This window comes from Chroicocephalus ridibundus, chromosome 2 (genome assembly GCF_963924245.1).
Source record: "Chroicocephalus ridibundus chromosome 2, bChrRid1.1, whole genome shotgun sequence".
Lineage (NCBI taxonomy): Eukaryota > Metazoa > Chordata > Aves > Charadriiformes > Laridae > Chroicocephalus > Chroicocephalus ridibundus.
Window position 1 is genome coordinate 155060475 of NC_086285.1, and position 21554 is coordinate 155082028.

General features: G+C 38.0%; 1 protein-coding gene across 8 annotated transcripts in view; it reads left to right on the top strand.

The window, feature by feature from the left end:
* The window catches only part of COL14A1 (collagen type XIV alpha 1 chain), a 134594-nt gene that overhangs the window by 61124 nt on the left and 51916 nt on the right, over nt 1-21554 (top strand). For 5 of the 8 annotated variants that reach the window (XR_010070071.1, XM_063327463.1, XM_063327466.1 and 2 more), the window contains 12 exons: nt 2466-2598; nt 3756-3827; nt 4621-4772; nt 8569-8698; nt 9785-9907; nt 11317-11466; nt 12104-12220; nt 14063-14209; nt 16451-16525; nt 17883-18022; nt 19263-19386; nt 20519-20662. Coding sequence is in view for 7 of the 8 variants with exons in the window: in XM_063327463.1 (XP_063183533.1) it covers nt 2466-2598; nt 3756-3827; nt 4621-4772; nt 8569-8698; nt 9785-9907; nt 11317-11466; nt 12104-12220; nt 14063-14209; nt 16451-16525; nt 17883-18022; nt 19263-19386; nt 20519-20662 (1507 nt within the window). In the remaining variant the exon portion in view is untranslated. The remainder of the gene's footprint in view (nt 1-2465; nt 2599-3755; nt 3828-4620; nt 4773-8568; nt 8699-9784; nt 9908-11316; nt 11467-12103; nt 12221-14062; nt 14210-16450; nt 16526-17882; nt 18023-19262; nt 19387-20518; nt 20663-21554) is intronic. The other 3 variants (XM_063327464.1, XM_063327465.1, XM_063327469.1) reach the window with 3 other exon arrangements.

A 21554-nucleotide genomic window follows, 5' to 3' on the forward strand; every position in this document is an offset into this window, starting at 1 on the left:
CGTAGTCTGTCTCATTTCTTTTTTCTCTCTCTTTCTTTCTTTACTCATTCTTTTAACTTCTTTTGTACTCTTCAATCTTTAACGGCTGTCTCAAACATCTTGTTCTCTTGGCGTCAGCACTGTGAAGAGAGGCCACATCCGCAAACTGTTTATTTGGGTACAGAACTCAGTGGGGAAGATGACATTTTCCCCCTGGCCCCAGGTTTCATGGATCATTTTGTCATCCATTAGGGCAGAAAGCAGTCATTCCTGCTTAGGTTATGTGGCATTTTCTCTGTGAATTTAGCTTAACCAGATTCTTTCCTTCCTTTCACCTGGCGAGAGGTAGTCACTCAAGAAAGAAAGAAATTACAGGAGTGAGCGGGGAAAAAGAAGTAGTTGGCAGATGAGTGAGTGGACACAGGTCATCCCCTAGCATTTTCTCCTGCAGTAGGTGAACTGATTAGTTTCTGTTTAAGTTCCAGTGAGTGGCTGTCAGTGAATCCCTTCAAGCCATCTGCATTTTTAAGTGAGATCTATATCTGTGTTCTTTGAGTGTGAGAATATCAAGAAATATTTGAACTGTTAAGGTTCCATTTGTTCATTGTATTCACCAAGAACTGCTGCAGGCCCTAATATTTTAGTACATTGAAATATTAAAAATACCCGAGCTGCTTTCTTGTTCTCCTCGTGTGACCTCTCTAATGGGGTCAGGCCTAGGATAGCACAATACCTCCGGGCTGTTGCCTCTTTAAGCTCCTTTCCCAGCTAAGTGATCAGTCATGCAGAGAAATGACACGCACTCCCTCTGTCTTTCTCCCAAGACCCAACTTGCCAATTAGCTGAGTGGGGTCAGGGGGTGGTGGTGAGAATTATACACCTCTCGGCTTACTTCACCCACACTGCTGATGGGTGAGGAGCGTTTAGTGGGGTGTTAGCGCTTAAGAGCCAGAATAAATGTAAGAGTGACCTTTTATTTCTAGGTTACGGTAAAGAATGCATGCTGTTATACTCGCGCGCTTGTTACTGTTCTTGCTTCTGTGATTTGTCCTCTCTACTTGGAAGTTCAGCACTCTGTGTTCTTTTTTTTGTGGTCTTCTCTGTGGGCTAAATTAGCAGGGAGTGGAGGGTGATGGAAGTTATGCTTCAGAAAGTATGCCAAAGTTATGTGTAAGATAGTAACTATGTATAGATATTTCATAATGATTTCATGTATGACTAGAGGCTCTGGAGTATTGGAAAGGAAGGTATTACTTATACCTACTTAGTATACAGCTAAATTCACTCAGGCTTGTTTCGGAAATTTTCCCAAGAAAATCTGTGCCAGAAAGCGTGCAGCATGGGATGCCTAATTCATTATTTGATAGTTGTGGAAGGCATGGCCCCAGCTCATTCCTTTCTGCTTTTGTTTTTGGTATCTGAGTTCAGAAGGTCTATGATTGTTTTATGGGTCCCTCTTCCCCAGGACCAACTCAGGAAATCTCCTGTGGTAATTAAAAGAATAAAGTGTGACTCACTGTTTCTACTAACTGCTGTAGTAAATTTTATGCAGCATATATCTATTGTTTGATTTCCATTATAAGTCTTACTTTGATTCTGTGTATACAGTGGCCAACTTTAACAACTTGCCAGTGTTATCCTAGAGAAAGATTATTTTATTGTAGCATCTGCGTGCATAACCTAAAAACTATTCCCAAAACCAGTCAGCCCATTTCACCAGAATAAACTGCTCAGGCTTGTTGCGTTGTGCTTTACAGTCCCTTTAGCTCCAGCTCCTGCCCATCTGTTGATCCCTTCAAATAAAATAAATGAAACACACAAAAACCTGAAGTGAAACCTTCTGCTTAACATTTAACATTGCACATGTGAATCTTCTGCTGCTGTCATAGGTAGAAATAAGGAAAATTCCTGTTTCAAACATCACATCATATAGCAAACTTCTCATCAGCACATCTCCTTAATCCCCAAGTCTTCAGCAAATGTTCTTTCAAGTCACATTCAGATGTGTGGGACCATAACTCAGGTTATAATTCTGGTGAACAAACAGCATTTTGTAAGGCTGTGGAGGTGCCGAATACATTTGTCATAACAGCGCTTGAATGGTAGAAATATGAATGAAAGTTCATCTAGCCTGTTATGTTGCTTTCGTTGATGAATATTTTGAATTTTAGTGATTTGCAAATGCAATGCATATGGTCAGCTTTAGCAATTAATTAGATGTGGGTGAAAGTATAAGACTACACATTGGAATGATCAAGCCAGCCACAAAATAATAAATAAATTTGGAGTATTCTTAACAGTGTTTTTTCCAGTTGTAGTCTGTGGTACTTTTTGTTTCAACATAGCTAATAAATTCTTTGGGCAGATTTGAGTGTAGATTTCATTTATTTTAAATGAGAATCCATTTTCCTTCTTCCATTGCGGTCAATTCATATAAATTCATCAAATGCAGAACTGATTTTCTTTAATCTTGCTGTGTTACTTAGGTTGTCGTAAATGGAGATGCAGACAGTCATGTTATTGAGGGTTTGTTGCCCAACACAGAATATGAAGTTTCTTTGCTGGCAGTTTTTGATGATGAAACTGAAAGTGAAATTGTTGCTGTTCTTGGAGCTACATGTAAGACAAACTCTTGATTGTAATTTTTAGAGTTGTTTAAGGGATTTAAATTTAATGCATATATCTTAAATTTAAAATATAGTCCATCTTTGGGTAGCTATAATATTGAAGAATGCGGTGGTGTTGCAGGAGGGCTTTGCAGACTGTATTTTTTTCTTTCTTCTTTAGTACTATGTGATAGATGGCAGTGAATCAAAATGATGGTTTGGCTCCTTATGTTGAGCTGTGGTATCAATAACCTCTGGATCTGTGTAGATACTCTTCCATCCTACATTTCAATATTTAGTCTTTGACTAAGGTTCCTTGTGAGAAGATACATTCGATTTTGTGGGGAGGGAATAAATGTTTTAAAGTAAATAATTTACAAGGATTTCATTTAAAATCTTTGGCATTTACAATATACCCCTTTCTTTCTCATTTATGTAATTTATACTTGCTAGAAGTGAATTCGCTCTTGGCTGAAATAGTGGTCCAAAAAGCTTACACAGGCATCCTGTGTTATTAACATGGAAGTAACAAAGATAAAACTTGAAAATCATGTACAGTATATTTTATAGTTAATAATCAAAACAGCGGCCAGCGTTTCAGTTAGATTACTCTCTTTTTACAGATAGTGACCCGGTTAAGTAAACAATGATATTTTTCATGTGTAAATTCAAAAATTTATTTCAATCTTAGGAATTTAATTGCAGTCTTAATCTTGAACCTTCTGGTAAGAGAAGCAGCCCTTCCCCATCCACATGATGCTGGTATTGCCCGGTGTTGCTGAGCGCACTTTCTGGTTTTGACTTGGGTGGAAGTGAAGCATCCTTAAATAGCCCTCAATTCAATTAATCTGACAACCTTAACAAGTGGTCAAAGTGGAAGTCATTATGCATAGTTTAGCCAGAAATGTGGGAAAATATATGCATTCTTATTTAATTGTACAGTTTAAAATGAAGTCTTATCTGTAGGTCCGAGTGCTAATCCTGCAAATACGTGTGCCTAAAGTAAACTAAATGAATAGTTCCCTTGTAGTCTCTGAAATGCCTGAAATGTGTGGGATGCTTGTAGGTGTGAGCACATAGTTTCATTGTCATAGTTAGAAACACAAGAGAAACACTGTGACTTCTTCCATGTCTTGTTGAATTGTTAGTGAGCAGAGTATTGTTTTTCAGTTGCCGGGACTACCACAATACCTACCACTGCGTCTACTACCAGTACCACAACTTCTAAGCCCACTACAGCAGGTAAACAAAACAAATGTCAACAGTTTAAATGCTGAACGCAAAGAACTAAGGCTCCCCACAAGCACACCCAGATCTAGGGGCAGAGAGCTGTGATGCTACCGAGGAGCTGATAACCCCAGTTCCTGATGGTCCATGCGGTCAGAACACTGCCATGGCAGATCTTGTGGAAGGATCTGTCCCAGGCAAGAGACGTCACCGGTGAAAAGTACTATCATGCTCCTGCACCACCTTTCTCTATACGGCCATATCCTGCACATGCCGTGTGTGGAGCCAACCTGTAACACAGCGTAGGGATTCTGAATGATACCAGTGGTATTACATACAAATAGAGAAACTAATTTGGAATATTCATCTCTCTTTTCTCTTTCCCTTTATAAATACGAGCTTGGAAACTCTTCAGAATTTTGTTTAGTTTTGAGTGTTCTGTTTGTTTTCCCTGGAATTAGAAGACTGACTTCTAAGTAAAAACAGTTCTGGATTATTTCTCTTCTGTAGCATACTAGCTGCAGTGGAGCTTTGATTATTCCAAAGCTCCATGAGCCAAATAATATAAACAAAGCAGATGGGGTAATATATGATAATGGCAGTATAGGATAACTATTATTTTATTAAATGGTTAAAGTTTTTATGTTATTAAGCCCAAGTGTGACTGAACTGTATGGGTTTGTCCCACCATGGATCTGCAGACCCATTGTGATCTCAGTAGAGCTTTCAGCTACTTGGTGATAATTAGCACAATTTTAAATCTAAAAATAGCATTAAGAAAATATTAATTAAATATTTTGGGCTTTAGTTTTTCGAACAGGAATCAGAAACCTTGTTATAGATGATGAAACAACCTCAAGTCTGAGGGTGATATGGGACATTTCAGATTACAATGTCCAGCAGTTCAGAGTGACCTATCTCACTGCGAAAGGTGACCGTGCTGAAGAAGCGGTAAGAATGGTCTGTATGGGTTTTGTGAATAGCTTCATAAGCTTGAAAAGTTTGTTTAATAATTGCTAAGGCATGGTCTCTCCTTATATGACACTCCTGTTGCAATTAGTAAAAGGTCCACGTTTGGTATGACTGTGAGACTGAACTTCAAAGTTTTAATCGTATAGCACCTGCTGCACGGCAGGCAACAGCAGTCAAATGTAAGATCAAGGCCCAGTCACAGGCCCAGACTCTATTTAAAGAAGTCATAATTAAAAGGCTAGCTGCCAGTTCTCCTTTCCCTGTATTTTTAAAATCTGTCTAAGTTTTGGGGGTGTTTTTTGGTGTTTTGGGATTTTTTACTCCTCGGCCCTTTTTTATCCTTAGATTGTGTATTAACAACTCTTAACTGCTTGTACAGGTCAATCTTAAGTAATTGGTTTTCTTCTTCAGCAATTTTGCTCCTTCCCTAAAAGTCTCATTTTATGCTAAAGCAATGTAATTACAGTTCAAATGCAGAGTTTCCACATTGCTTGTTAACCGGAACATGTTACAATAAGGACAGCACTTTTAAATCTAAGTGCTTAAGAATATTTGTTATTTTTCTAATGCCATGTGATGATCAAAATTAAAATTGTCTTACACAAAAAAAAGTTTCTGGTGATCAAGATTTGAAAAATATTTGCAAGAATGACTACTACATGTACTCTTTGTGTGTATAGCAAATATTAAAAAAAAAAGAAGGCTTAGCTGTATTATTTTAAAATTTCACAGTTTTTGAAATAATTTCAGGCCAAGTGCTTTCTTCCTTTTTTTTTTTTTTTTAAAACAGTTGGGGAAATCTTAATATTGTAGTGCTTGGTTTCCACAAAAACTGTTATAAAATTTTAACATAGCTCTATGTAGATCCATTTAAGAGATTAAATTGTGTAGTTTGAGGTTGTTTTCTTAGTAATTAGCTCAGAATGCAAAAATATTCCCCATGTCATTCTCCTGTGTCTGTCATGTGACTCACTTCTGTTCATAGAATAGTTATATTGAAAATATGGGATATTGGTTTTGATGACGCTTTTAGCCCTATATCAGATTACATCAATAAAAAAATATTAAAAGGAGTTAGCTGAATATCATTTTTCTAGAAAAATATGAATCAGTCTCCTTTTATTTTGGTTTCATTCATCTTTTATGAGACCTTGGTAGAAAACTACTTTTTAGCCGTCTCTTTCAACTTTAATCTGAAAGTGAACTTTCAGTGTCGTGGTTTCCTTTTGGACTGGAAAACATGCTTTATGAGTTTATCTCGACTGTATGATAGTATAGTATATAATACAGTGGCAAACTTGCACAGCATAATGACACAAGTTGTACTAGTCTTCTGACAATAACCCAAAGGCTCTTCATTTCAGATCCCAGATTTACTCTGCAGCTCTGGGAAGCTTAATCAAATTTAGTTGGATGGTATAAATGTGGTTCTGTTTTAGTATTCAACGTCTGTTATTTTAAAAGGAAATTAAAACTGTAGGAAAGTTGTTCAGATTCTGGCTGTCAGAAGAATATTAGAATTGACTCAAAAGTTCATTCAAGAATATTCTACAATTGCAAGATTAGGTAGGTATCTTGGCTCTAATTCTGCAAATTATTTGATTTTACTTACACTCTCAAGTCTTACTGTCGTTGGTCACAATTCAGCAAACAGATTAACCACATGTTTCATCTTTGAAATTAATCCCATGCATAAATATTTTACTGAATATGGAATGACGTAAGATTATACTTAAATTTTAAGCACATTTTAAGTGGAAGGAATGTATTTTATCATGGGGCTTCAAGCACCTGAGAGGTGCAACCAGATGCCAAAAAAATGACACAGACGTTCAATTTTTAGGGGAGCTTTTATATCTTTAAGTACATTTCTTAAGCAGAACACAAAAGTTTTGTGGAATTTGGGCTTAAATATACTATAGCGTGACAATTCTGTGGTGGATGCTTAAGTTTTTTGGCTCTGATTTCAGTGATATAAATTTCAGTTACTCCTCCCTTTCCATAAAAATATTAATAAGCTTTTTAATCCTTGATGCAATTGGCTGAAAATCAGGGACTAGAAAATGTAATAGAATACTTTTCATTACAGAAGGGTCAGACCCTAAATTGCATGTATGTCCTTGGGTGTGCTGTACATACTGGAAGGATCACTTTTTTTTTTCTTCCTTAAAGCCAAGAATGTTTCTCACTGCTGAAAACTGTGTTGTTCTGTAGATCTTGGATGCGCACACGTGGAAAAGAGAGAGTTCTCAATGCTTGCATCCCTAAAAAAAACTCTCCTAAAAAAAATCTCCTAAAAAAACCCCAAAAAAGTTGGTTGTTCTTTTTTCAGATATTTGGTTTGTGTGTTTTGAGTATGTGTATGGAAGAGCTTAGCACGCGAATCTTTCATACACACGTCTCTAGATGGTTTTGTTTAGTTTTGATCAATGAATGAAGTACTTTTTTGACAAGTCTCAACACCTGGGTGTACTAGATTAATTTCCTTCTGTGTATGACTTTCCAAAATTAGAAGTAGTTGGAACGTATCCTGGAGCGTTAAAACTGGTAAGAGGTTTCTCTTCTGAGTATATGCTTCAGAAGATTTTGCTCTGCCATCATCACATGCATCAGTCTTCTTTGAAAGAACAAAACACTTTTAGGCTCAGTTTCTGCTTTTTCCCCCGAGTTTAAAGGCCTTGTAGGTCTCTCAACTGCTTGCCAAATATACGAGGTTCTGGCTCAGCTGATAGATTGGCATAATGGACATGGGCCCGGGAGGATCCAAAATATGAGATTAGTCCTTGTGACTGTTGCTTCCAACAACGTCACTTCAGAGCTCAGGTTTGGTGCAGGAGACACAGAACTGGTTTCTTTTTTTTACCACGTCCCCTCCATGTGTTAGGTACTTCCCATTCGGTCTTTGGAGGCTCTCTGAGGTTAAAATTTTACTGACAAGTTAAAAGATTGCAAGGCTTTACTTGGGCACTTCTACCACCACTATTGTGATACTAGTTTTTGTTCTGGCTACAATATAGTAATCTATTGAAGAGTTTCAGAAATAGCTGCTTATGGGGAAACCTTGTACTGTATTAAAAGAAGCAGCACTTAATTCAGCGGTTTGAAACATTTACTCTAGCACAGCCAAAACTGCCTGGAGGATTTCTACAATTTCTACAGCTTCTCTACTTCTACTGGGTTACCAGGTTGGATTTGTGCTGCAGAGCCTTCCCTGTTTCGTGATAGTTTGGGATCCTTTGCTATGTGTGGGATGTCCTACTACTTTGTCTCCTAAATAGCTACCTTCATTTCCTTGTCTCCAGACTAGATGCCAATGGGACAAATGTGTTTTATTCCTGCTTGCTCAGTTCATGCTTCCTGATCCCCTGAATTCCTTTTCCTTTCTTCCAGAGAAAATCAACCTTTATTAATTGGCATAGTGTTGGGCAATTATATTCATGCCAAGAATAAATACAATAAGAGGATTTATTTTGTCTGTGCAGTAAAATTGTTTAAATACTAGCCATCTGTATAGTCCCAGTGGTTTATGGAGCTGTTGTGGCTCATAGGTTTAATATAAAACTGTATTATCCCATAGGCACATTCTCCTTTTGATTTTACTCAGATATAACTAATAGACCGATTAACAGGGGGGAGAATTGAGTTATTTTATTTTACCATAGAGCATCAGAAATATTTAAAAATGCAAGCTATACAGCAGTACTAGTGGAATGTGGTGTAAGATATAAAAAGATTTTGGCCGTAATCCTTAAGCTTGATTGTTTCTGTTTTTCTGACCATCCAGGTAATGGTGCCTGGGAGACAAAACACTCTTCTGCTTCAGCCTCTGCTGTCGGACACGGAATACAAAGTTACCATCACTCCCATCTATGCTGATGGGGAAGGAGTCAGCGTCTCAGCTCCTGGCAAAACTCGTAAGTACAAACTTTCTGCTTGTCTTTGGCCAGGATATGCATGAAGAAAGGCTTACTCTTTTGGCCTTTTTTCCTTGGCTGTAGTAATATATTTTAGTATAAATGTGGGCTTATTTTGCGTGACTTATATGACTTGAGCTTTATATTAATCTCAGTTCGTTGATTTATAAACAACGGGTTCCTTCTAATTGACAGATTGTATTTTATGTTCAGATCCTGTGAGCTTGCAGAACCTTGTTGAGTAATAAAGCTGGTAAGTCCTTGATAGATAGCCCACCAAGGACAAACCAACTAATGCAGAAAATAAAGTAAACAATGCCTGCTGGAATAGCACCAAACCAACCATTGTGCTGTTAGATTTTCTTTTGTGTGAGATCATTACTTCCTAAAGGTCATTAGAAATGCTGCTCAGCTTTTTATAAAAGTGATTGCATTATCTCTAGAGTTCTGACCAAGTACCAAAAGATTACTCAGCTGTGGTTGAAGTTCCCTCTCTACTGTATATTGGTAAAAAATCATCTCATTGTGCACTGTTAGTCATGATAGTATAATTTTATGGAATTATTCTCCTAATTTACATAATTTCTGCCTAAAATGAATTGCTATTTGCGTAGACACTTAAATCATTGGTAAATTATTCCTTTAATTCCCTTTGAAAGCATTAAGTGTTCATAAGAGCATGAGAGCGTACATTAAAAACTGTAGTGCATTTGGATTGAAAGAAACAAGATAAAAGATAATTATCTCTGAATTGTCTTGCATTTTTAATAAAACATAGGGACAAAGTTGGAAATTAATTTGAAAATTCATTGTTTGTTGAACCAAGTTTGTAATTAGTATATTGGTATATATACTATATATATATGTATATTGGTAATGTAATTGGTATAACTTTCTTAAATATATCAACAGTAATCCACTGGCGTAATGCCAAGGATGAGTTTGATTATAGGCTTTAATCCTGGCAATTTTACATGTAAATCTAAGGGAACTGGGTATGGCACTATTTACATGTGCGTGTCTTGACTTTTATGCTTGTGCTTGTATGAGATAAACTTGTGAAAGCTCAGTTTGGTTTCTTTTTAGTACCGCTGTCTGCTCCTAGGAATTTACGTGTGTCAGATGAATGGTACAACAGATTACGCATCAGTTGGGATGCCCCACCATCACCCACAATGGGTTACAGAATTGTCTATAAACCTATCAACAGTGAGTTTTTAAACTGATTATTTTTGTCATTTGTTTTTGACTGTACAATGCCTTGACATCGTCTTTTGCTGAATTTTGTACTTAAAACTGACAGTTGCAGTTACAACCTTGAAAGTGCTATAAACTTAAGTGTCTCAGGTTTTGAATATGAAAGTTTCATAGTCACAGAATGACGCAGGTTGGAAGGGATCTCTGGAGGTCATCTGGTCCAACTCCCTGATCAAAACAGGGCCAGCTTGGAACAAGGTTTACTGGAACTTGTCCAGTTGAGTTTGTAATATCTCCAAGGATGGAGATTTCAAAACCTCTCTAAGCATCTGTTCCAGTTTTTGACTACCTTTGCCATGAAACTGTTTGTCCTAATATCTAATCAAAATTTCCCATGTTGCAAATTTTGCCTGTTTTCTCTTACCATCTTCCTGTTTGCCTCAGAAGACATTCTGTCTCCTCCTCCTCCACACCCTCCCATTAGGTAGGTGTAGGCAGCAGTAAGATTCCCCTTTAGATATACCATCTTGAGGTGGATCAAACCCAACTCTTTCACTCTGTCTTTTTGTGTCATTTTATCATGACTCTTTCTATTTATTTCAGAGACTACCTTTGCTCTCTTCCTGTTCCTCTTTTCTGTCTTCTCCTGTCCTTCAGCTTCCTTCCCCTTACGATGCAAACAAAGCTTTAGTTCCCTTGACTTTTACTCTTAACCTACACCTCCCCAAAAAACATTGCCCATTTTGCGTGTGCTGCATCCCTTGCCCACCTGCACATTGCAGCTGGAGAAGGCACTCAAGCTCCTTCAAATTTCTTTAGAAAAATGCGGTCCTCTGTTGAGAGCGAAATATAAATGTGTGACCATTAAGGGTCTAAAAGACTGTCCAAAGACAATACTGTTGCCTGGTTTCTGAAGTGTATCCAGAACAGCTGAGAGGTGACAAAGGAGCTGTTTGCAGTTCTGATTTGGGAAAGTTTTATTCTTTTCTATTTTCATTATCATTTTTGCACAGTGTTAAATGATGCTGTTGTATAAGAACCCCTTAGGGACTGTATTGCTGGCTGGCATCTGCGTCCCCCCTGTTGGTCCTGGCACACCATCAAACTGGGGAGATCTTTGGCTGCCTATTTAGGGCAGTAGTAAGTCATTGAAGCATAACAAAAGAGTCTTAACAGATGCCAGTGTCTAACCCTGCCCTAATGAATCTCACTGTTGAATTTCCCAAGTGTGTTGTGGCTACTATCCATGCAAGGACTGAGCAGAGTTTGTTTTTGTGTATGGTTAAAAAAAAAAAAAAGGCAAAAAAGTAGTGTAAGTGTAGGAGCACATGTAATTTTGGATGCATCTTAAGATTTGTTTTAACTACCTGCCAATTCAATGGATGAGCAAATGATTTTCGCATTTATTTCATTTTTTGCAGTTCCTGGTCCTGCATTGGAGACCTTTGTAGGGGATGATATTAATACCATTCTCATTCTAAATCTCTTCAGTGGAACGGAGTACAGTGTTAAAGTATTTGCTTCATATTCAACAGGCTTCAGTGATGCCCTAACAGGCGTAGCCAAAACCTGTAAGAATGATTTCATGCTCTTCAGATCTCTACAGGCTGTTTTTTGCTATAACTATGGCTTTGTGCAGCTCCCTAAATAAATTTTCCCATGGAAAACTTTCTCAGTTGTGTACAAATTGCTTTCTTGAAATAAAAGTCTTTTTTTTTTTAATCAGACTGTATCAGCCTTTAAAATAATCTGCTGGATGTTGGCAAGACTGGGATCGTAAAGCAGATGTTATTATTTATCAGCCAAACGTATTTGTGTAGTAGATTTAAGTCTCCTTCATGGAAAGTCTATTGTTTTTCTAGCTCTGTCTATATAAGTTGATTTAGTCTTTATATATCTAATCCTCAATTTTAAATTAGAGTTTGACAGAAATATTGCTGTTATAATGATATTTTTATACTTATTTGTAGTTTAGCAGTGTTCATTACTTAGTCTTAACTAAACTGACTTAAGTTTCAAACTTTTGGTCTAAATACTCACTTTTATTTTCCTTCCTGTTTTGGATTTTCTTGACATCGTTTTTTTAAAGCAACTTCTGAAATTATATTTGTCAAATGATATGACGCAAGTGTTTCACTATAATTCATCAGTTTTTCTTGCATGTCTTATTAGAGTAGTAAAACTAATTTTTTGTTATATAATTTGCAGTGTATCTGGGTGTGACAAATCTGGATTCCTATCAAGTCCGCATGACTAGCCTCTGTGCTCAGTGGCAGCTCCACAGACATGCTACTGCATACAGGGTAGTTATAGAATCGCTTGTGGGTAAGTTACTAAATCATTAGATATGGACCTATAGCCTAACCCTGCAAATTCAATTGTGTAAGTTAAGAAATTGTATGCAGCTGGACCTGTAACTGGCTCCTGAAATACTGGGAATCATGGACAGAAGAAAGTTGTGTGTACATTGAAAGTTTCTAGAGTAGAAGTAGCATTCCATCAAATAGATGTTGATAACTTACACTTTTTATGGGAGGGAGTTTGATCTGTCAATAGAAGATAGGAGATTACCTGAGTTTTTTACTGGTGTGAGGGACAGAAGATGGATAAAAGATGAACTGAGTACACCTAAAATTGTAAATAAACCATCAATGATAGCTCTGTAGGATTAGGATGGATGCGAAAGGGAGAGTAGAAGGGTAGGGAAAGCTCTGATTCAATCCAGACCATGCTCACAGATTCAGAACAGCGGTCCAGTTTTGTCTGTTCTCATTCAGTTGAACTCAGTTGAATTCAGTTACTCATCTGGATAAGCATGAGATATTTTTATGTGGCAACACGTGATGCTTTTAGCACCGACTGTGTAGAAAGTGAATTACAGCCTCTTCTGTCTCACTGATTCTCAGGAGTAGCCAGAAGAGGTTATGGAGAAGTTGTTATTTGTGCAGACTAATTCTCTTACCCTCAGTAGACATCAATGATCTTTTGAATGGTGACAAATTAGAAGCTTGGATAACTTGAGAGAAGTGTAGTTAATAACATTTAATAGGAGCTATCAAAGGTATAATGAAAAATAATACTTGCTTGCAAAAAAAATAATGACCTTTCTGTGGAACGGCGAATGGATGGTGATATAGTTTATTTGAAGGCCTGGAATACAGACAAGCTGTTCAGATAGCTGTGATCTTGGCTGGCACAAGACAGCGCAGATTTCTTTGTCATCTGGGTGCTAGCCAACATTCTGCTTTCATCATATAGAATTGCCAGAATTTTTAACTGAGCCAAAAGAGCCTAAATGTGAGCAGAATGAGCTAAAGTGCGAACAATTGCTTCTTATTAACATTTATCATGAAGAGTTTTGATTGTCAGGTTGGGTGTGTGTCGCATTCAGACAGTGATCAATTATTTTTATACTAGGGTAACACCTCCTGATAAGCATCAGATGTTTTTTCCCAGGCAGTGAATGACTACTTGGCATTTTCTGTATATACTCTGTAGAATGTGAGATCAGTTGCATGTATTTCATTCCTTTCTGCTACAGATTATGACTTGTGCTGAAGATTTTCTTCTTATTATTAAAATATACCTCATGCTATTTCCAGTGTCCAGGCTTTTTCCATTGTCAACATGTTTTCCAATTCAGAATTTAGCAGAGTTAATTTTGGAACCCTGTAAATACTATTCCTTAACCAACTTGTGAAGTAGGTACTAGTGAAAGCTGGAATACAATGTCTAGTTCAGTCTCTCTTGCAGTTACTAAGCACGTTACAGACTCTGAGAACCAGTGGCACAGACAAAGGATGCCATAGAATTACATAATGCAACAGTTCCTCATTAGACTCTGATAATTTAGGACCGGATCTAAAGCCCATTGATGACAGTGTTAGTGGTTTTTATTAATTTCGGTGCATGGGATGAAATTAATCTTTTTTCCTGCAGATGCCTGACACATCCCTCAGCTCCTACTTAATACGAGGGATGAAATGTTAGAGACCTCTGCACAGAGGTGAATTTCCAGAAATATGGCAGCATGTAGTTCATTAATATATGTCGACCACTTGCCCTTCATCTGCTGTCATATCCCCTTCTTGTTTCAGACTTAAATTACATTGTTCAATAAAACAGTACAAGAAAGTATGTTTTAATGGTTTCTTTTTATAATTCCAGATGGTAAAAAGCGAGAGGTAAATCTTGGTGGAGGGACGCCTAGACATTGTTTCTTTGAACTGATGCCTGGAACTGAATATAAAATCAGCGTTCATACACAGCTTCAGGAGATAGAGGGCCCTGCTGTAAGCATCATGGAGACAACATGTGAGTAAAATAGATCAGAGCTCAGCCAGCAGCGATAATGCTTGATTGCATCTCGTGTGTTGCTCTTTGCCCACTGATGTGCTATTCCTACGCAGTTTCCTTTGGCTGAGTTTTTAATTTTTCAACGACATTGTGACTTGTCCACAGAGGCGCAGGATTCTTACACCGCTGCTGTGTATTACTTGGGAAGTCACATTCACCAACTGTGTTGACTTCGAATGAAACCGGGAGGATGGTTTAGCTTTCTTCATAAAAAGCCCCACTAGGGGATACTCTGAAAATCTGTGACCTTGTGGAGGAAAAAAAAAATGAATCCAGAAAAACAAAGCAGAGATACAGAGAAAGTTTTGTATCCTGCAGCTGTTGTTATATAGTAAAATTTCACCAGTGTCTAAGTAATTTACAGTTAAATGGGACTTTGATACTCAATCTTCTTATGTGTTTTAAAACCAACCAACCAACCAACCAGCCAACCAACCTTTTTTACTGTTCTCAGTAACGCAAGACAGGCAAAAACCCCAAATCTCCCAGCTGTTTATGAAGGCAAGATTCTGCTCTCATGAGTTCAAAATACTGCAAAACAAAATACAGGATGATCAGAGTGAATATTTTAACATTATCTTCTAGCTTTCTTTGAGCCCATTTTCAATCTCAGCGATACTCTTCTCATAATACATTACTATACACCACAGTGCTGTTACCTGTCTCTCAGGGTAGATAATGTTTATAATTTTCCTCTTTGAGTGAACCGTCTCACGCTTACGGTTTCACGGAGGCATGACTCCACTTCTCAGTTGTCCGGGGCTCGTTCTCAGAGCAGTCAGGAGCAAGCCAAGTTTCACCTGCTTTTTGGAGGAATGCATTTGGTGTGCTCTGCAGTTCAGTGAGTATGGAGACATCATGAGGAACGCACCGCAGCCTACATCTCCATTTAAGAAAGATAGTTTGTGGTGCAGACAAATTATTGTATCACCTCAGAAGAAAACACTCTTCATGGTGACCTGTACCTCGCTGGTACTTAGAGAGCAGCCTTTGAAGTCCCCTTACTGCAGTTGTGACCCTTTCTAAGTGGAAGTTCCTGGTCTGTCTGTGGCCATGGAAGCCCTGGGCATTAGTTTCTTGTAGGTGTTTCAGAGTCTTCGCCCTTTCTCTTGTTGAAGCCAATGGGAAAACCCACATCAGTTGTACTGGGAGTCAGTTTGGATATGGACATGAGGCTTGTAATGAACCCTGTTTGCACTAATGTTTCGCGCAGATAGGTGCCTTTTCTGAAGTTGTGTATCTAACTCTATCCATTGTCTATAAACATAACATATATTATAGCAAATAACAAGCATAGTCTTACTTGAAGGAATGATATTACGTCACCTGTGGCTTCTTATGCTAACTGCATTGAAAGAAATTGGATAAAATGCCCTTGAAAGAAAGCAGAAGCTTTTCCTCAGATACAGGTGTGGAAGTCAATATACGTGCATGTTATCTCTGAGAATTCAGCCAAGACTGGATTGGAAGGCACTAAATAGAGCTCTTGCATTCAGCAAAGCTGTCAATCAGCGATCATATAATTAGCTAGGTCTCTGGGACGTTGTCATTCCAAAGGGTATTGTCAGGAGAAGGATGAGACAGAGTAACCAGGTTTCAGAAACTCTGTATAATAACCTTAGTAGACGTTGCTGCAGGCACAAAGCCAGAGTCCTGTAGAGTTGTGGTAGGAAATGCGTTTCTAGCTGGAAACATGACGAGGTCTTCCACCAAGTTCAGGAAAATCTTAATCAGAACAAGCTTGCTTTTGCCCTGTCTCTTTGTGTTTTGGATTGCAGAACTAATATCTTCCTCCTCAAGTGGAGACCTACTTTCTGTGACGAAGAAAGGAAAAGGACACTGACCTTTTGCAAAATGAATTATGGATACTCGGTCAAGAATGGGGCTGACCCATGGCTTATTACACTGGGGGAACCCCAAAAGGGGTAGTTCCAGTAGTAGTTCAGTTGTATCATTGTATCATTCACACTGAAGTGCAGACATTAATTGCTCTGTAATAGTACTATCCTTTTTCAGGTGGTCAGTAGAGGAGGACATTACATGCACATGCTCACCTACGTTTCTCTCCAGTTGCATAACTAGTTGATTAGAGATAATGAATTTTAAATTTGAAGATGATTAGAAAATGCTGTTTTTAATATAGATAAAATATATTGGGCTTTTAAGGATTTTTTAATATTCCTTCCTTTTATTCTCCAGTACCATTTCCAACTCAACCACCAACAACACCTTCGACACCACCTCCACCACCTACGATCCCTCCTGCAAAAGAGGGTAAGTGCTGCATGTGTGGGTTTACAATAATTTCAAGGTGTTGATGCAATGTTTTTCTGCTTCTGACACTATTTTAGACCTGTGAGGATCATATTTCAAAATGCATTTGCTGCAGTGACACTGTTAAGGCAGCTGGCTTAAATTTAATGAGCCAAAAATCTGACATCATTATTGGATTGTTGAAATTTGCAGAAAGGGGAATTAATATGTGTGAGACTTCCTTTTTCCAGAGCTCCTAAACCATACATATTTTGCAACTGAAGCAGATATCCTAGGAGTAATTAAACTTCTAAAACAGCGTGACTTAAAAAAATATATCTACTTTAGATAATGAGAAAAGTGTTGGCCGTGTTCAGTCTCTTCTCTCTTTAAATACAGACTTCCTTCTATTTATCATTTGAACATGTAGTGTTTTGTACAGATCTCATAAATATTTCTGTGAGGGCATTGTTGTTGGAGACTGAGGGTCAAATCCATCAGCGAGAAGTCAGTGGACCAAACTAACATATAGTAATTGAGAAATTAATCCATAAGTACAGAAGAAAAAAAGACCTTGCGTGTGTGTTTTAGAACTGTACAGAGATAGATGGTTGTTGGTTTTTTTTTTAATCCAAGGAGTAATCAACAGAAAAAGAGAAATACAGGTATTTATCTGCCTGTCCCATTCCCTGGATTCAGATGAACATTTTTCTTCAAGATGAAATATGTTGAAAAACGTAACTTTGCTTTTGAGACCGTTTCTGACCCCAAGCAATAGACGTGGATTCTGTAGAGTGTTGAAGGTTCCCAGTTCCCATGAAAGGCTGAGCAACTTGTGTGAGCAGGTGTACAGTTCTGCAGGCCATTTTGCGTAAGAACATGCTGGAATAAGATGAGATGGGGGAAATCTGTGTTGCTCCTAAATAGTGTAGTTAAGGGGGTGAGCATTAGGCGCTACGGAGCTTGGGGTAACTTTTTGAATGGACCAGTTTCCCACTGGGAACCTCCACACTCGAGATTTTCTCATCTCGTTTACTGTGTCATGCTAGGAGTCTGGGATTGTATGAGTTCCTGTGTGAATTTACTTAACAACCTAAATAAACATAAAGATGGTCAGCCAGGTTTTAAAGAACCGTTACGGCCTTGAAGTGTATTCTGTGATAGGATGTGTCAGTGCAGACCATTCACCCCGTGCAGAGCTCGGCTGGTTCTACACCTGCGCTGAAGTCAATGCCAGCAGGTCTGTTTGCTAAAGCATTATTAACTGACATTAAACAAGGGCTTTTCGTGACAGTTGCATTTTCTTAAGTGATTTATGAGATTCCATGAGGAGCTGAAGCATTGCTCTAACTCCAAAATACTTGCTTTTCTTTCTCAGTGTGCAAAGCAGCCAAAGCTGACCTCGCATTCCTGGTGGATGGGTCATGGAGTATTGGAGATGACAACTTCAATAAAATAATTAGCTTTCTCTATAGCACTGTTGGAGCTTTGGATAAGATTGGTCCTGACGGAACGCAGGTAAATAGTATGTAGATAGACGGAGGGCGCATGGACTCGACGGAATATTTTAGACTAACACCAGAAGTGAAATGAATCAAAAAGTAATTGACATAATTTCAGAAATTTTTGTTTTTGAAAATACAAACTCCTTTAGGATAGCTTTTATTTTCTCAGTATCTTCTTTTATACACACCGTATGGTGAAATTCATAAGAATTTTGCTAGCATGAAGGCTAAGTATCATTTCAGTCTCCTCTAAATCATTCTAATGAGCTTTAAGTTGTGTTAATGTTTTTGGTATTGGTACTCACTGTGGTGTTTACTTCTAAATAACCTAAAAATGGCACTGATAAGGAAAATTAAGGGTTCATTTATTTAAGATCGTATGCTCTACAGAATCTACAGTGCTTGAAATAGGGTGTTTACAATGATTGTTGTATTTATGTGTTTGTTTAGAAAGATGCTTGAATCTGCTCCAGAAAAGATTATTCGCAAATATGTTACTGTATTACCTATATAACATGCAATTTGGGATGACATTGAAAATTATTTTTAACTTGTCCAAACCCTTAACAATGCTCAGTTTTTACTGTTTCCTGCCATACAGCTATTTTTTCAGAATATAGTCCATGGTGCTTCAGAAACTTATGCACAAGCTTAAGCTTACGCATGTGAATAGCTCCTTTTAAATCAGGGACACCACTTACAGAATATGAAGTTCAATATATGTTTTATGAGTTGTAGGGGTTTAGCATATAGTATTGAAATACGGGGTCTGGATCATGTAGCGTCATATTTGGGAGAGACAATATTTCAGAGTATGTTCTTGCATCTTTCTATTACTTGCTTCAGTATTTCTCCCTAACTTAAGTTACTTCTGTGCAGCTATTAATTCATGGAGACTTAATAAAGTCCCTGCAGTCCTGTGTATGAGTAACTGTACACGTGTGAGCAGCTGTAACTAGGATTTTTCTTTTGGGCTTGATTGAGAGTGCTTTTGCCAAAGTGGGTATTACTTTTCTCATCCTGTTTGCTGCAAAATTAAACCAGAAAGTGTTAGGTGGTTGCCAAGGCTGCAGAGAGTAAAATTGAACTTTATTTAGTGAAAATTTCTTAAAGAGGAGAAAAATTTCTGGCTTCTATTCAAGGATGAAGTAAAGTGAAAAGATAAGTCCTTGTTTTAAATGAGCTGATTCTCTTATTTTTTGCATATACACTGGGTAGTGCTTAAGTAATGAACGCATCTTCTGTGTGCACAGGTGGCAATAATTCAGTTCAGTGATGATCCCAGGACAGAATTTAAATTGAATGCATATAAAACAAAAGAGACTCTTCTTGAAGCTATTCAGCAAATAGCCTACAAAGGAGGAAACACAAAAACAGGTGAGAAAGGTCATGATTATGATGCAGATTTTCTCCCAACTACTCTCTGTGCAGTATTTCCCATTTGCCAAGTGGTTTAATATATCAATGCAAAACCAGTGAGAACATGGTATCTCCGTGCTGGAGGTGAAAGTTTGAGCTTTGAAGTTAGAAATTCTTCATAATCTGCAGTTTACACCCTTCACCACCTACTGCTGGGTATTCACCCCTCCGACCAACAGCGAGGTCACAGAGGAAGGGAGAGAGGCAGCGAAGCAGGAGTGAATGACTTTGGGTATTGTGGAATGGGGAATAATGGGAAATCAGCTTGGCAAGTGAAAAAGCGGGAGGGGAGAGAAGATGGGAGGGAGCTTGCAGAGCGTGTAGAAAACAGTGGACAGAGTGGAGGGTCTATTTGGTTATAAGCCAGGACAGTTAAGCCTCACTGCTCTGTTTAAGACTGGACTGGGAGAAGATGCCTGTTAACTGAATGTAGTTACATTTTAATTAATCCCTTAAGATAGCTCTCTGATGTGAAGAAATTAGAGATGAGTGCTGAAAGGGTTAAAATCTGTTTTAGTTGGAAACTGTATGTTTTGTTATTCTCAGACTGCACAGAAATTTCTTGCAGCTGTTGCATTGCCTCCAATCTCAGTAGTATCAAAATAACACATTTTCCATTTACTCAAGAAAATGCTACAATGGCACTTCCAGTTGTTACCTGGACTGTGCCCTACGATCCAGTAAGGGAAGATTTTGTTATCTCTAACCCGCACAGAATACTGTTTCCCACACGTCACGTTCTTGAACTTCACCTTCTTGAACTGAAGAAATGAAGCAATCAAATTTTAAAGGTTTAGGGTAAAAATTAAACTTTTCTAACTCTCTATTTTAATAACTACAGAATGCACTGATTTGCAGACTGCTGACGACACAACAGCTCTTACTGAAATCTGGTTTTAGCTAGGTGCTCGGCTTTCTTCAGTCTCATGATAATTATTCAGGTCTTAAATCATAGCTCTGAGCAGACACATTTGGGGCAGAGTATGTGGAGATATCTCCTTTTATTGATGTCCGACATATCATATGAGAAGCCAATAGAAATTGGATTTATGTCACAGTGAAAGTATGTTGTCAATTTTTTCTGTTTCAGGCAAAGCCATTAAACATGCAAGAGAAGTCTTGTTTACTGGAGAGGCAGGCATGAGAAGGGGCATTCCAAAGGTTTTGGTTGTCATTACTGATGGGCGATCACAGGACGATGTGAACAAAGTCTCCAGAGAAATGCAAATAGATGGTAAAATGTGTAGTTTTAAGAACTATTCACATTTTCCTTTTTCTCATTAATTATAACTACGTAAGTGTGGGCATGAGGTAAGGGTAACTTTTGCTCCAGGAAGATTTCCAAGTTTAAAGAAAACAGACAGCAAATGCTGAGAAACTCAGAATATCACTAGATATTAGATTCTGGATGTTTTTTGGTGATTAATACTATTGTTTTTCCTTTTAGCAGCAGTGCTAAAATCATGTAGTAATCGATGGAATTGCTCCCATGATGCAGAATTTCAGGGACATGATTCTGAGAATCTGGACTGTCATCTATGAAGTGTAGTCTCGTGGTTACCAGCAAACTGAACTGTTTTGTTTTCTATATAAGTGGTCCTTTGAAAATTCTTTTGTATGTTCTTTTACTGGTTCTGATCTGCACTTGTGTTACACTAATTACCTTTAGGAATTATTTTAAACCACCAACTTTAGAGCTTTAAGCAGCCACACGGTGTTTTGAGTCTAAGCATAAGAACCGGGTTAGTTGTAGAAATGTCTGATGCTGGGGTTTGTACCAAAACCCAAAGGGCACAGCGTGCCACATGGAGCAAAACTAAAGGATGGAAGAAAAAAGCTATCATCCTTTTAATTAATGTGAGGAAGTCTTAGAAGAAATTACATGCATGCTTTTTTATTTGCCTTTAGAGTTTGGCGGCTATGAAGTTACCAGTTACATCACTGATACCTGGAACGCGATGCAGTCGTTGAGCATGGCTGCCTGCTTGTATTATTGCTACAGGCTGAGTGCGGTGCCTTCATAAATAAAATCATATCACAAAATAGTAGAGCATGCATAACTTGTTTTAAGTAGCAATCAAGAAAACCTCAGATTTGAGATTGAATTGGAGTCTATGTCTAAGCAG